We start from the raw sequence: 16,759 nt of genomic DNA on the forward strand, positions 1-16,759 counted from the left end.
TACTTGTCCTTGTCTTCCTGGCTTCGTGTCCCAAGGCGGACAATGCTCTGGTTCGAATTAATGAGAAACGTTTTTCATATTTGTCTTACGCGCCAATCAACAACAAAACTGTGTTGGCAATAGATAATTATGCTATGGAAACAAGAAACGTCTCAAATTTATTCACTCATATGTTCCACGTGTAAAAAAAACCTTCTCAGCCATTCTTATTTTCAAACATGTAAATTGTGTTAAACCTATTGAAGTTTATGTAGCCTTTTGTTCTGAACATCGATCTACAGATATCAACGAATGTACCGAAGAAACCGCTAATTGCCACGTCCGAGCAATATGTGAAAATAAAGTTGGGTCGTACGATTGTCGATGTGCTGAAGGTTTCGAAGGGGACGGCAGGACCTGTGTTGGTGAGAAATAAACGGACATGTTTATTTGTTTTTTTGTCATACACATTGATGACAAGTCTTTCTATGACCCAAATTTGATACGTGGGTATAAAGAATCAATAAGTTTCCAAATTAAAAGAAAACTTCAGTTTGAAAGCTTTTATGAAAATTTCTAAATTTTTGATAGGAATTGTGCTGAATTTGGCGAAAATGCGTGTCCAGATAACGCTGTGTGCGCTGATTTGCCTGAGGGATGTAGGTTTGAATGTAAATCCGGAATCCTTCAGGCAAATCAGCGCACACGTCGTTATCTGTTGCTTGTGGTGTTAGGTTAGTTGGCCTACTGCATATGAAATTTAATGCTTCACGATTTGTAATGATTCATGGCGAAAATTATGTGAAGATATCAACGAATGCGATGACGATTCGTGTACAGTGGCCCACATGGAATGCACAAACACGGTTGGTAGTTACGTGTGTGCTTGTCCTGATCACATGGAATTGGAAAATGGAGAATGCATCGGTAAGAAACTGTTCGAAAGTTCGATTTTCTGTGAATACTTGTTGGTGTTGTGATTGCCAAAACTACATCAACAGACCTTGTACAGTGTTGAAATATGTGCTTGGTAAACTTCTCTACAACATAAACAACAGAACTTAACATTGTTTCGGTTCGACTGAAAACAAGCTCAGTGATTCCTTGTTGGTAAACTCACGAATTTCTTTTCAGATCTTCCGCCTGACTTACTTTAGAGAACGTGTGATGTGAAGTCTGGCCTTTAAATGACAACCCGGAAAGACCCTACGTTTTTTTTTATTATTGCATCTCATATGATTTATCATCCATAAATACATCTTGAAAGAGTTTTAAAGTAGCGTGCCATTATCTATCTATCTATTTTAGTTTATGAAAACCTATTAAGCCAATTGAAAAACTCGAACGCTACGCAATTTTATCTCTCGTATTTCACAGATCATATATCGCGATGACACAATTTTCATCATGGTTTATTGAGACTAAGTTAAACTCGAGAATCAAATTGTTGGAAATGTAACTATATTGACGGAGAATCGTTTTCAGCTGCTTTTCGTTCTATCACTTCAAACGTCTGACAGCTTTTTTTCTGTAGAATTACGAACATTAATTTGAACAACGTAATCAACAAATTAAAAAAGTACTCACGATTTTTAAAAAAAGTCGTAAATTTGACGTTTTCATATAGTTTGTAGTGAAACCTATTTTATTGTTAAATTTTCGGTAATATCATGGATCACAAAGCACGTTTTGATCGTAAAATACATTCCTCAGCTTATAAAAAGTGTTAGCAATACCCAGTACAAGGTTGATTGCTCAAGAATAATCGAAATATTGTTTGCTGTATTTGAACAATAGCAACAGTTTAGTGCGATTTTGGGTCAGGCGATGAACCGATCTTGCACACCGGGATTCGAACCCCAAGTGATCCAGGCCACGAACATCGATCGAGGATTCCTTACTGGTATATGTGTCGGGGGCTAAAGCGATGTTATTGGTCTGCGAACGTTAATTTTTTACATATCCATAGAGCTTCATGCGGTCATTTTCTTGACAATATGTCGACTATTGCGCAATACATCCACCAGAGCGTAATACATGACTTGTTTGCTAATGTTTCTCCCACAACCTCATGCGCTTGGATTCCACAATTTTCGGTGCTTGCTGGGACCTCATTAGACAGAATGCTACGTGTTGTTAGGCGTACTTTTTGCTTTATTAATTTTTCGGCCATGGCAGGGGGCGCTTGCGATTAGGCAGCTCTGTGGAGGTCGTGTAGATATTTTCCAACTGATTAAGTTCTTGAATTTCTATGTACAAATTCTGTTGCATCAAAATCTGGTTAAACAAGAAAGATCGATAAAAGTAGTATTCAACAAACGGCTAAACATATTATGAAATGAAAGCTGTAATAATCTCTAAAGTAGAATTGCAAAAAAATAAATAATACCAGAAATTTTGTGTAAAATTGCTTAGTGTCTTGGAATTTCCGGAATTTTAATTTTGCCAGAGCAATTTAATGAGCCGTTGTTTACAAAGATGCGTCAGAAGTTTGGCTTCATTTGAATTTTACTTCCTTGTTCTTCAATCTCGCTTCCTTAATTGCTCTAAATGCTTGACTCATCCTTAAAACTCTTCAAATTAGCGCAAGCACGCTTGTGGTTCGTACATTCATTTGAGACCAAATAGTGTTGAAACGTTTATTTTAGCAAAACTGCAGAAATTTTAAGCACCGGTAGTTATGCTGAAAACTCTTTTCGTTTGTTTATGTTTGCTGGCAATTATTCATGGCGCATCGGCATGGTAAGTATGTTTGTTGTTGTGCGGAGTGAGGTTTGTGATGTGTTTGTAAATCGAATTTTGCCGTCAAAAAGAAATACAAATTGCAGCAAAATGTTCGATTTACCCCAGAATTTGGACTTCTGCAGGTTGTTTTGGAGTGATTGTAGCACCACGCCCTGTCAATGGAGGTGGGGAAGCTGCTCACGACCTTGTGGAGGTGGAAGAATGTATCCAACAATAACTCGGAGTAAGGGAGAGTGCAGTTCCTGCAACTTGCCTTACTCGAGATCGTGCAACACCCAATGTTGTCGAGGTAATGAAACAGAGAATAGGTTTCTCCTTATTTGCTGTTCAGTGGAAAATGAGGTTAAATTTGTTTTAAATTTATGAAACATATCAATGCGACTACAAAAAAACGTGCTGTTGTGTTGGAACGTAATAGCGATACAGATATTAGCTACAAAGCGTTGTGCGCATTGCTTCGACCTGCCAATACACATCAGTGCAGTTGGTGACTGACAACAGTCTTATCAGCTATAAAGAGAGGATCTCACTTTGCAGTTTCTTTGCGCTGGATGTCGCTGCGTTAGGTCCCAAACGAGGTACGAGCGGCTAGAGACAAACTGTATTGGATAATACCATCGCCAAGCAACTGCTTGGGATCTAATAGTGTGGCCGGCTTGGTATCACGAACATTATTGGCTCATTCCGTGTACATAATATACAGAAATTGGCAATATAACAATTATAATCTACACTCCGAGTGGAAGTTAGTAGTACTCTTTATGAACAAATGTACTTTGAATTTAACTGTAATGAAATTTTGTAATAAAAAAATTCAATCTCTGTGTTTTAAGATATCGCATTTCGACTATTACCATCATGATTGTTTCAGTGAACTGCTATTGGGCATCATGGAGGAGTTGGGGTGGATGCTCTGCGAGCTGTGGAAGTGGAATCAGGACACGGACCCGGGGATACGGCCGGAGTGCAAGTTGCGGAGGCAGTCGTTGTTACGGAGGCTCAACTTCGTCACAGACTTGTAACACAAGATGCTGTCCGGTGAACTGCGCCTGGGGATCATGGGGGCGTTACGGTTCATGCTCCGCCAATTGTGGCGGAGGAACGCAGTCTAGATCTCGCTCTAAAACAAGATCCGATTCTTGCGGAGGGTCTTGCTCTGGGTTTTCGTATTCTTCTCGCTCGTGCAATACTCACTCTTGCCCTATCAATTGTCGTTGGAGTTCATGGGGTGAATACGGGACATGTTCTGTCTCTTGCGGAGGGGGGACACACGTTAGATCAAGAAATATCTCTGTAAGTTCCCGGCATGGAGGTTTAGCTTGTTCGGGGCCATCGAAGTCTTCAAGTAGATGTAACTCTCAGCTTTGCCCTATCAATTGTCGTTGGAGTTTGTGGGGTGAATACGGGACATGTTCTGTCTCTTGCGGAGGTGGAACACAGGTTAGATCAAGAAATATCTCTGTAAGTTCCAGGCATGGAGGTTTAGCTTGTTCGGGGCCATCAACGTCTTCAAGTAGATGCAACTCTCAGCTTTGCCCTATCAATTGTCGTTGGAGTTTGTGGGGTGAATACGGGAAATGTTCTGTCTCTTGCGGAGGTGGAACACAGGTTAGATCAAGAAATATCTCTGTAAGTTCCAGGCATGGAGGTTTAGCTTGTTCGGGGCCATCAACGTCTTCAAGTAGATGCAATTCTCAGCCTTGTCCTATTGATTGTCGTTGGAGTTTGTGGGGTGAATACGGGACATCTTCTGTCTCTTGCGGAGGTGGAACACAGGTTAGATCAAGAAATATCTCTGTAAGTTCCAGGCATGGAGGTTTAGCTTGTTCGGGGCCATCAACGTCTTCAAGTAGATGCAACTCTCAGCTTTGCCCTATCAATTGTCGTTTGAGTTTGTGGGGTGAATACGGGACATGTTCTGTCTCTTGCGGAGGGGGGACACACGTTAGATCAAGAAATATCGATGTAAGTTCCAGACATGGGGGTTTAGCTTGTTCGGGGCCATCGAAGTCTTCAAGTAGATGCAATTCTCAGCCTTGCCCTATCAATTGTCGTTGGAGTTTGTGGGGTGAATACGGGACATGTTCTGTCTCTTGCGGAGGGGGGACACACGTTAGATCAAGAAATATCGATGTAAGTTCCAGGCATGGGGGTTTAGCTTGTTCGGGGCCATCAACGTCTTCAAGTAGATGCAACTCTCAGCTTTGCCCTATCAATTGTCGTTGGAGTTTGTGGGGTGAATACGGGACATGTTCTGTCTCTTGCGGAGGTGGAACACAGGTTAGATCAAGAAATATCTCTGTAAGTTCCAGGCATGGAGGTTTAGCTTGTTCGGGGCCATCAACGTCTTCAAGTAGATGCAACTCTCAGCTTTGCCCTATCAATTGTCGTTGGAGTTTGTGGGGTAAATACGGGACATGTTCTGTCTCTTGCGGAGGGGGGACACACGTTAGATCAAGAAATATCGATGTAAGTTCCAGACATGGGGGTTTAGCTTGTTCGGGGCCATCAACGTCTTCAAGTACTTGTAACTCTCAGCCTTGCCCTATAGATTGTCGTTGGAGTTTGTGGGGTGAATACGGGACATGTTCTGTCTCTTGCGGAGGGGGGACACACGTTAGATCAAGAAATATCGATGTAAGTTCCAGACATGGGGGTTTAGCTTGTTCGGGGCCATCAACGTCTTCAAGTACTTGTAACTCTCAGCCTTGCCCTATAGATTGTCGTTGGAGTTTGTGGGGTGAATACGGGACATGTTCTGTCTCTTGCGGAGGGGGGACACACGTTAGATCAAGAAATATCGATGTAAGTTCCAGACATGGGGGTTTAGCTTGTTCGGGGCCATCAACGTCTTCAAGTACTTGTAACTCTCAGCCTTGCCCTATAGATTGTCGTTGGAGTTTGTGGGGTGAATACGGGACATGTTCTGTCTCTTGCGGAGGGGGGACACACGTTATATCAAGAAATATCGATGTAAGTTCCAGACATGGGGGTTTAGCTTGTTCGGGGCCATCAACGTCTTCAAGTACTTGTAACTCTCAGCCTTGCCCTATAGATTGTCGTTGGAGTTTGTGGGGTGAATACGGGACATGTTCTGTCTCTTGCGGAGAGGGGACACACGTTAGATCAAGAAATATCGATGTAAGTTCCAGACATGGGGGTTTAGCTTGTTCGGGGCCATCAACGTCTTCAAGTACTTGTAACTCTCAGCCTTGTCCTATAGATTGTCGTTGGAGTTTGTGGGGTGAATACGGGACATGTTCTGTCTCTTGCGGAGGGGGGACACACGTTAGATCAAGAAATATCGATGTAAGTTCCAGACATGGGGGTTTAGCTTGTTCGGGGCCATCAACGTCTTCAAGTACTTGTAACTCTCAGCCTTGCCCTATAGATTGTCGTTGGAGTTCATGGGGTGAATACGGGACATGTTCTGTCTCTTGCGGAGGGGGGACACACGTTAGATCAAGAAATATCGATGTAAGTTCCAGGCATGGAGGTTTAGCTTGTTCGGGGCCATCGAAGTCTTCAAGTAGATGCAACTCTCAGCTTTGCCCTATCAATTGTCGTTGGAGTTTGTGGGGTGAATACGGGACATGTTCTGTCTCTTGCGGAGGTGGAACACACGTTAGATCAAGAAATATCGATGTAAGTTCCAGGCATGGGGGTTTAGCTTGTTCGGGGCATCAACGTCTTCAAGTACTTGTAACTCTCAGCCTTGCCCTATAGATTGTCGTTGGAGTTTGTGGGGTGAATACGGGACATGTTCTGTCTCTTGCGGAGGTGGAACACAGGTTAGATCAAGAAATATCTCTGTAAGTTCTAGGCATGGAGGTTTAGCTTGTTCGGGGCCATCAACGTCTTCAAGTAGATGCAATTCTCAGCTTTGCCCTATCAATTGTCGTTGGAGTTTGTGGGGTGAATACGGGACATGTTCTGTCTCTTGCGGAGGGGGGACACACGTTAGATCAAGAAATATCGATGTAAGTTCCAGGCATGGGGGTTTAGCTTGTTCGGGGCCATCGAAGTCTTCAAGTAGATGCAACTCTCAGCCTTGCCCTATCAATTGTCGTTGGAGTTTGTGGGGTGAATACGGGACATGTTCTGTCTCTTGCGGAGGGGGAACGCAGATTAGATCAAGAAAGATCGCTGAAAGTTCCAGGCATGGGGGTTTAGCTTGTTTCGGGCCATCAACGTCTTCAAGTGGATGTAACTCTCAGCCTTGCCCTATCAATTGTCGTTGGAGTTTGTGGGGTGAATACGGGACATGTTCTGTCTCCTGCGGAGGGGGAACGCAGATTAGATCAAGAAAGATCGCTGAAAGTTCCAGGCATGGGGGTTTAGCTTGTTTCGGGCCATCAACGTCTTCAAGTGTATGTAACTCTCAGCCTTGCCCTATCAATTGTCGTTGGAGTTTGTGGGGTGAATACGGGACATGTTCTGTCTCTTGCGGAGGGGGGACACACGTTAGATCAAGAAATATCGATGTAAGTTCCAGACATGGGGATTTAGCTTGTTCGGGGCCATCAACGTCTTCAAGTACTTGTAACTCTCAGCCTTGCCCTATAGATTGTCGTTGGAGTTTGTGGGGTGAATACGGGACATGTTCTGTCTCTTGCGGAGGGGGGACACACGTTAGATCAAGAAATATCGATGTAAGTTCCAGACATGGGGGTTTAGCTTGTTCGGGGCCATCAACGTCTTCAAGTACTTGTAACTCTCAGCCTTGCCCTATAGATTGTCGTTGGAGTTTGTGGGGTGAATACGGGACATGTTCTGTCTCTTGCGGAGGGGGGACACACGTTAGATCAAGAAATATCGATGTAAGTTCCAGACATGGGGGTTTAGCTTGTTCGGGGCCATCAACGTCTTCAAGTACTTGTAACTGTCAGCCTTGCCCTATAGATTGTCGTTGGAGTTTGTGGGGTGAATACGGGACATGTTCTGTCTCTTGCGGAGGGGGGACACACGTTAGATCAAGAAATATCGATGTAAGTTCCAGACATGGGGGTTTAGCTTGTTCGGGGCCATCAACGTCTTCAAGTACTTGTAACTCTCAGCCTTGTCCTATAGATTGTCGTTGGAGTTTGTGGGGTGAATACGGGACATGTTCTGTCTCTTGCGGAGGGGGGACACACGTTAGATCAAGAAATATCGATGTAAGTTCCAGACATGGGGGTTTAGCTTGTTCGGGGCCATCAACGTCTTCAAGTACTTGTAACTCTCAGCCTTGCCCTATAGATTGTCGTTGGAGTTCATGGGGTGAATACGGGACATGTTCTGTCTCTTGCGGAGGGGGGACACACGTTAGATCAAGAAATATCGATGTAAGTTCCAGGCATGGAGGTTTAGCTTGTTCGGGGCCATCGAAGTCTTCAAGTAGATGCAACTCTCAGCTTTGCCCTATCAATTGTCGTTGGAGTTTGTGGGGTGAATACGGGACATGTTCTGTCTCTTGCGGAGGTGGAACACACGTTAGATCAAGAAATATCGATGTAAGTTCCAGGCATGGGGGTTTAGCTTGTTCGGGGCATCAACGTCTTCAAGTACTTGTAACTCTCAGCCTTGCCCTATAGATTGTCGTTGGAGTTTGTGGGGTGAATACGGGACATGTTCTGTCTCTTGCGGAGGTGGAACACAGGTTAGATCAAGAAATATCTCTGTAAGTTCTAGGCATGGAGGTTTAGCTTGTTCGGGGCCATCAACGTCTTCAAGTAGATGCAATTCTCAGCTTTGCCCTATCAATTGTCGTTGGAGTTTGTGGGGTGAATACGGGACATGTTCTGTCTCTTGCGGAGGGGGGACACACGTTAGATCAAGAAATATCGATGTAAGTTCCAGGCATGGGGGTTTAGCTTGTTCGGGGCCATCGAAGTCTTCAAGTAGATGCAACTCTCAGCCTTGCCCTATCAATTGTCGTTGGAGTTTGTGGGGTGAATACGGGACATGTTCTGTCTCTTGCGGAGGGGGAACGCAGATTAGATCAAGAAAGATCGCTGAAAGTTCCAGGCATGGGGGTTTAGCTTGTTTCGGGCCATCAACGTCTTCAAGTGGATGTAACTCTCAGCCTTGCCCTATCAATTGTCGTTGGAGTTTGTGGGGTGAATACGGGACATGTTCTGTCTCCTGCGGAGGGGGAACGCAGATTAGATCAAGAAAGATCGCTGAAAGTTCCAGGCATGGGGGTTTAGCTTGTTTCGGGCCATCAACGTCTTCAAGTGGATGTAACTCTCAGCCTTGCCCTATCAATTGTCGTTGGAGTTTGTGGGGTGAATACGGGACATGTTCTGTCTCTTGCGGAGGGGGGACACACGTTAGATCAAGAAATATCCCTGAAAGTTCCAGGCATGGGGGTTTAGCTTGTTTCGGGCCATCAACGTCTTCAAGTGGATGTAACTCTCAGCCTTGCCCTATCAATTGTCGTTGGAGTTTGTGGGGTGAATACGGGACATGTTCTGTCTCTTGCGGAGGGGGGACACACGTTAGATCAAGAAATATCGATGTAAGTTCCAGGCATGGGGGTTTAGCTTGTTCGGGGCCATCAACGTCTTCAAGTGGATGTAACTCTCAGCCTTGCCCTATCAATTGTCGTTGGAGTTCATGGGGTGAATACGGGACATGTTCTGTCTCCTGCGGAGGGGGAACACAGATTAGATCAAGAAATATCGATGTAAGTTCCAGGCATGGGGGTTTAGCTTGTTCGGGGCCATCAACGTCTTCAAGTACTTGTAACTCTCAGCCTTGCCCTATCAATTGTCGTTGGAGTTTGTGGGGTGAATACTGGACGTGTTCTGTCACTTGCGGAGGGGGAACACAGGTTAGATCAAGAAATATCTCTGTAAGTTCCAGGCATGGAGGTTTAGCTTGTTCCGGCTTGTCGATGTCCATAAGAAGTTGCAACACCCACCCATGTCCAATGCATTGCATCTGGGGAGCGTGGAGCGAATTTGGAAAATGTTCTGTGAGTTGTGGTGGCGGAAATATGATGAAAACAAGATCGGTGCAAGTAAAGGAACAACTTGGTGGCACAAAATGTGCGGGCGAAACATTCTTTAACCAATCCTGCAACACTCGGCCTTGCCCTGTTGATTGTTTATGGGGAGAATGGAGCAATTACGATAAATGCTCTGTAAGTTGTGGTGGGGGAACTCAAACAAAACTTAGGAAACTCGCTCGTTACGTAAGGTATGGAGGTTTAAATTGCACAGGACCAACCGAGCAGTCGCAGAGATGCAACACCCAATGTTGCCCGGTTAACTGCCAGTGGGGACAGTGGAGTAAATTTAAGGATTGTTCCATTGAATGTGGTAACGGCACACAATATCGCAATCGACAGGTTGTGGTTGCAGCTGACTGCGGTGGTCAAGGATGTTTGGGCGAAGATACCTCGTCACAATTCTGTAACACTCACTGCTGTCCCATCGACTGCCAGTGGGTAGAGTGGAGTGATTTCGGCGAGTGTTCTGTCCCATGCGGTGGAGGCCAAAAACACCGTCAACGCCAAGTTTCTGTGGAGCTAGCGTGTGGCGGACGTTCCTGCAATGGTTTAGGTGTTGATTCAACACCGTGTAACACACACCCATGTCCTGTGGATTGCGTTTGGGGTAACTGGGGTGTGTGGAGCAACTGCAATGTTACCTGCGGTGGTGGATCCAGGTTCAGATCAAGAAAAATTGACGTGGAAGCTCAGCATGGCGGATTCGAATGCGAAGGCCAATCAGAAGAGTCAGAGTAAGTGTTTATTGAATAGAAATGCATGGTGTTTGGTACTTGTCATGAGTGGGAATGTGGCGATTTTGTGTTGGCACCAGATATCACTCAGCTTCCCATTTGTTAGATTCCCTGTTCCTGATTTGCTAAAAATTTACTGCTCATTACTTCTATAACAATAAACAATTATTTGCAGAATCTGTAATCAAAATTGTTGCCCAGTCAAATGTGTCCGGAACAATTGGAGTGTTTGGACGCTCTGCTCCAAAACGTGCCAGAATGGTTGGTAGTTATTTGGTATGCTTTCTGGCATAGATTGAAAAAAAAACGTAACAAAATTGTTTATTTGAAGGAACGCAATCAAGGTTGAGAAGTGTCAGTGTGACGCAAACATGCGGTGGTTCCCCTTGCAATGGCAGCTTCATGGAAGAGAGAACGTGCAATGATGTTTGTTGTCCTGAAGATTGTGTGTGGGGCCAGTGGTCAGCTTGGGGAGAGTTAGTATTTATTTTGGCTCTTGTACCTATCTAAATGTTACCGTAATGATTCGTTTTCTCTGAAGGCAATTTTCTGGAAAACAATTACTATCAAAGTTTGACACTGCATTGCTTCATAGGATGTATAAATTAGCGATAATCAAGTTTATATGATGCTAAAAATTAGTTGATAATTTGTCCAGATGCAGCAAAACTTGCGGCACAGGCTCTAAGGTACGGGAAAGAAATATTCACTTGAACAAGACCTGCAACGGAGCGGATTGCATCGGTGATAACAGGGATGAACAAAAATGCAACTCTCAGTTTTGTTCTGGTATGTTGTCTCGGAATAGCTGAATAGCAGTTCAGAAATTCGTGTCAAAATCTTGAAATCGAAACCCAAATAACACTCTGTCTGCAAAGAATCAGGAGGACAAATTTTTGTTTAGTAAGCTGCACTGTATCGGATTGGGAAAACTGGGGCTCTTGTCCACAAACATGTGGTGTGACGAACAACAAAGTCAGGAACAGACCAGTAATCACTAATAACAGGTGTGGAGGGGAGGAGTGCCCGACCCTGCAGGAAGTTGAGAGTTGTGAAGTGATTTGTTACAATGGAGCAACTGCGACTGCTTCAGGTTGTTTATGTCAACCAGGGTGGAGCGGTCTGTGTTGCGATCAAGGTATTTTGTTTAATTATGTGGTTTGTTATATCTGCAATAGAAAAGTGGCAATGAATTTTTTTGTGATGTAATGAGTAATCTGCAGCTTCGAGAGCTTTTAAATGTGTTACAAAACTCTTGGAATTTTGAAAGATCAGCACAGTAAATGAGTAATCTGCAGCAATGGTAGTAAATACGTGGCTGTCTGCATTTCCAGACGTTGACGAGTGCACCCAACAAGGAAGTAGTTCATGCCCCTTGAATTCAATCTGCGTCAACACAGAAGTTACCACTGTGATTGCCAGTCTGGCTACCAGAAAAACGGCGATTTTGGATGTGAAAGTACGTCAGCAGGAAATTGCGGGAATCGCAGCAGATAACAAGGACATGTCCCCCCCCAAAAAAAAACTTTTCTTTCTGTCAACACTAAACTGTTACATTATAATTTTCATTGCATATTTTTAAATTTTTTGTGTATAATACTAATATAATATTGTTTTTTCCAGATATTAATGAATGCGATGATCAGAGTGCCACATGCCACCAAAACGCACAGTGTTTCGACACTGATGGAAGCTTCTACTGTTTGTGTGATGAAGGGTACACTGGAAACGGTACTCATTGCTCAGGTAAAGGACCACGGACTTCATCTCCTCTTAATGTAGACAAACATTCAAACATATAAAATTTCTTTCTACACATATTATGCATTAGGTTACATGGGTAAAACGTTACAATTGCGCTACGTTGATTAATAACCGAAACTTACTTTTATAGAAATAAACGAGTGTGAAGCGGGCACTGATACTTGCCCAGACAACAGTGAATGCGTCAACATTGAAGGAAGTTATACTTGTCCTTGTCTTCCTGGCTTCGTGTCCCAAGGCGGACAATGCTCTGGTTCAAGTTCAGTGTTTCCTTGTCGGTTTCTTTTTAGAACTTCCGCCTGACTTACTTTAGAGAACGTGTGATGTGAAGTCTGGCCTTTAAATGACAACCCGGAAAGACCCTACTTTTTTATTATTATTGCATCTCATATGATTTATCATCTATTAATACATTTTGATTGAGTTTTAAAGTAGCGTGCCATTATCTATCAATCTATCGATTTTAGTTTATGAAAACCTATTAAGCCAATTGAAAAACTCGCACGCTAGGCTGTGGTCTAATTCTCAGAAGATTGATATTTTATGAGCATCCAACTGATTGTAACAAAATTTTATCTCTCGTATTTCACAGATCATATATCGCGATGACACAATTTTAATCATGGTTCATTGTGACTAAGTTAAACTCGGGAATGAAATTGTTGGAAATGTAACTATATTGACGGAGAATCGTTTTCAGCTGCTTTTCGATCTATCACTTCAAACGTCTGACAGCTTTTTTTCTGTAGAATTACGAACATTAATTTGAACAACGTAATCAACAAATTAAAAAAGTACTCACGATTTTAAAAAAAGTCGTAAATTTGACGTTTTCATATAGTTTGTAGTGAAACCTAGTTTATTGTTAAATTTTCGGTAAAATCATGGATCACAAGGCACGTTTTGATCGTAAAATACATTCCTCAGCTTATAAAAATTGTTAGCAATACCCAGTACAACGTTGATTGCCCAAGAATGATCGAAATATTGTTCGCTGTATTTGAACAATGGCAACAGTTTATTGCGATTTTGGGTCAGGCGATTAACCGATCTTGCACACCGGGATTCGAACCCGAAGTGATCCTGGCCACGAACATCGCTTAGGATTCCTTACTGGTATATTGGTCGGGGGCTAAAGCGATGTTATTGCTTCGAACGTTAATTTTGTACATATCCATAGAGCGATGGCTCCTTCATGCGGTCATATTTTTGACAAAATGTCGACTATTTTGCTCCAGAGCGTAAAACATGACTTGTTTGCTACAATTTCTCCCACAAACTTGAGCGCTTGTGTTTCCACAATTTTAGGTGCTTGCTGTGACCACATTAGACAGAATGCTACGTGTTGTTAGGTGCCAACAACTTTTTGCTTTCTTAATTTTTTGGCAAGCAGGGGACGCTCGCGATTAGGCAGCTCTCTGGAGGTGGAATTACATCGTGTTGATATTTTCCAACTGATTAAGTTCTACAATTTCTATGTAGAAATTCTGTTGCATCAAAATTTGGTTAAGTTAGAACAAGAAAGATCGATAAAAATACTATTCAACAAACGGCTAAACATACTATGAAATAAAAGCTGTAATAATATCTAAAATAGGATTGCAAAAAAATAAATAATACCAGAAATTTTGTGTAAAATTGTTCAGTGTCTTGGAATTTCCGGAATTTTAATTTTGCCAGAGCAATTTAATAAGCCGTTGTTTACAAAGATGCGTCATAAGTTTGGCTTCATTTGAATTTCACTTCCTTGCTCTTCAATCTCGCTTCCTTAATTGCTCTAAATGCTTGACTCATCCTTAAAACTCTTCAAATTAGCGCAAGCACGCTTGTGGTTCGTACATTCATTTCAGACCAAAGAGTGTTGAAACGTTTATTTTAGCAAAACTACAGAAATTGTAAGCATCGGTAGTTATGCTGAAAACTCTTTCGTTTGTTTATGTTTGCTGGCAATTATTCATGGCGCATCGGCATGGTAAGTATGTTTGTTGTTGTGCGGAGTGAGGTTTGTGATGTGTTTGTAAATCGAATTTTGCCGTCAAAAAGAAATACAAATTGCAGCAAAATGTTCGATTTACCCCAGAATTTGGACTTCTGCAGGTTGTTTTGGGATGATTGTAACACCACGCCCTGTCAATGGAGGTGGGGAATCTGCTCACGACCTTGTGGAGGTGGAAGAATGTATCCAACAATAACTCGGAGTAAGGGAGAGTGCGGTTCCTGCAACTTGCCTTACTCGAGATCGTGCAACACCCAATGTTGTCGAGGTAATGAAACAGAGAATAGGTTTCTCCTTATTTGCTGTTCAGTGGAAAATGAGGTTAAATTTGTTTTAAATTTATGAAACATATCAATGCGACTACAAAAAAACGTGCTGTTGTGTTGGAACGTAATAGCGATACAGATATTAGCTACAAAGCGTTGTGCGCATTGCTTCGACCTGCCAATACACATCAGTGCAGTTGGTGACTGACAACAGTCTTATCAGCTATAAAGAGAGGATCTCACTTTGCAGTTTCTTTGCGCTGGATGTCGCTGCGTTAGGTCCCAAACGAGGTACGAGCGGCTAGAGACAAACTGTATTGGATAATACCATCGCCAAGCAACTGCTTGGGATCTAATAGTGTGGCCGGCTTGGTATCACGAACATTATTGGCTCATTCCGTGTACATAATATACAGAAGTTGGCAATATAACAATTATAATCTACACTCCGAGTGGAAGTTAGTAGTACTCTTTATGAACAAATGTACTTTGAATTTAACTGTAATGAAATTTTGTAATAAAAAAATTCAATCTCTGTGTTTTAAGATATCGCATTTCGACTATTATCATCATGATTGTTTCAGTGAACTGCTATTGGGCATCATGGAGGAGTTGGGGTGGATGCTCTGCTAGCTGTGGAAGTGGAATCAGGACACGGACCCGGGGATACGGCCGGAGTGCAAGTTGCGGAGGCAGTCGTTGTTACGGAGGCTCAACTTCGTCACAGACTTGTAACACAAGATACTGTCCGGTGAACTGCGCCTGGGGATCATGGGGGCGTTACGGTTCATGCTCCGCCAATTGTGGCGGAGGAACGCAGAAGAGATCAAGGGTTGTCGCCCTAAGTGCCAGGCACGGAGGTACATCTTGTTCTGGGTCGTCAATGTCATTGCAAACTTGTAACTCACAGCCTTGCCCTATCAATTGTCGTTGGAGTTTGTGGGGTGAATACGGGACATGTTCTGCCTCTTGCGGAGGGGGGACACACGTTAGATCAAGAAATATCTCTGTAAGTTCCAGGCATGGAGGTTTAGCTTGTTCGGGGCCATCAACGTCTTCAAGTAGATACAACTCTGTGCTTTGCCCTATCAATTGTCGTTGGAGTTTGTGGGGTGAATACGGGACATGTTCTGTCTCCTGCGGAGGGGGAACACAGATTAGATCAAGAAATATCTCTGTAAGCTCCAGGCATGGAGGTTTAGCTTGTTCGGGGCCATCAACGTCTTCAAGTAGATGCAACTCTCAGCCTTGTCCGATCGATTGTCGTTGGAGTTCATGGGGTGAATACGGGACATGTTCTGTCTCTTGCGGAGGGGGGACACAGGTTAGATCAAGAAATATCTCTGTAAGTTCCAGGCATGGAGGTTTAGCTTGTTCGGGGCCATCAACGTCTTCAAGTAAATGCAAATCTGTGCTTTGCCCTATCAATTGTCGTTGGAGTTTGTGGGGTGAATACGGGACATGTTCTGTCTCTTGCGGAGGTGGAACACAGGTTAGATCAAGAAATATCTCTGTAAGTTCCAGGCATGGAGGTTTAGCTTGTTCGGGGCCATCAACGTCTTCAAGTAGATGCAACTCTCAGCTTTGCCCTATCAATTGTCGTTGGAGTTTGTGGGGTGAATACGGGACATGTTCTGTCTCTTGCGGAGGGGGGACACACGTTAGATCAAGAAATATCGATGTAAGTTCCAGACATGGGGGTTTAGCTTGTTCGGGGCCATCGAAGTCTTCAAGTAGATGCAATTCTCAGCCTTGCCCTATCAATTGTCGTTGGAGTTTGTGGGGTGAATACGGGACATGTTCTGTCTCTTGCGGAGGGGGGACACACGTTAGATCAAGAAATATCTCTGTAAGTTCCAGGCATGGGGGTTTAGCTTGTTCGGGGCCATCAAGGTCTTCAAGTAGATGCAACTCTCAGCTTTGCCCTATCAATTGTCGTTGGAGTTTGTGGGGTGAATACGGGACATGTTCTGTCTCTTGCGGAGGTGGAACACAGGTTAGATCAAGAAATATCTCTGTAAGTTCCAGGCATGGAGGTTTAGCTTGTTCGGGGCCATCAACGTCTTCAAGTAGATGCAACTCTCAGCTTTGCCCTATCAATTGTCGTTGGAGTTTGTGGGGTGAATACGGGACATGTTCTGTCTCTTGCGGAGGTGGAACACAGGTTAGATCAAGAAATATCTCTGTAAGTTCCAGACATGGAGGTTTAGCTTGTTCGGGGCCATCAACGTCTTCAAGTAGATGCAATTCTCAGCCTTGTCCTATTGATTGTCGTTGGAGT

General features: G+C 43.4%; 1 protein-coding gene across 1 annotated transcript; it reads left to right on the top strand.

Moving 5' to 3' along the window:
* Nucleotides 1-2,597: 2,597 nt before the first annotated feature.
* On the top strand, nt 2,598-16,746 carry LOC145909498 (coadhesin-like). The gene is made up of 4 exons (XM_082996888.1): nt 2,598-2,721; nt 14,314-14,480; nt 15,063-15,875; nt 16,733-16,746. The coding sequence occupies exons 1-4, from the start codon at nt 2,660-2,662 to the stop codon at nt 16,744-16,746; spliced, it is 1,056 nt and encodes a 351-aa protein (XP_082853014.1). The 5' UTR covers nt 2,598-2,659.
* The last annotated feature ends 13 nt before the right edge of the window (nt 16,747-16,759 follow it).

The sequence above is a fragment of the Ascidia mentula genome, chromosome 7 (assembly GCF_947561715.1).
Source record: "Ascidia mentula chromosome 7, kaAscMent1.1, whole genome shotgun sequence".
Classification (NCBI taxonomy): domain Eukaryota; kingdom Metazoa; phylum Chordata; class Ascidiacea; order Phlebobranchia; family Ascidiidae; genus Ascidia; species Ascidia mentula.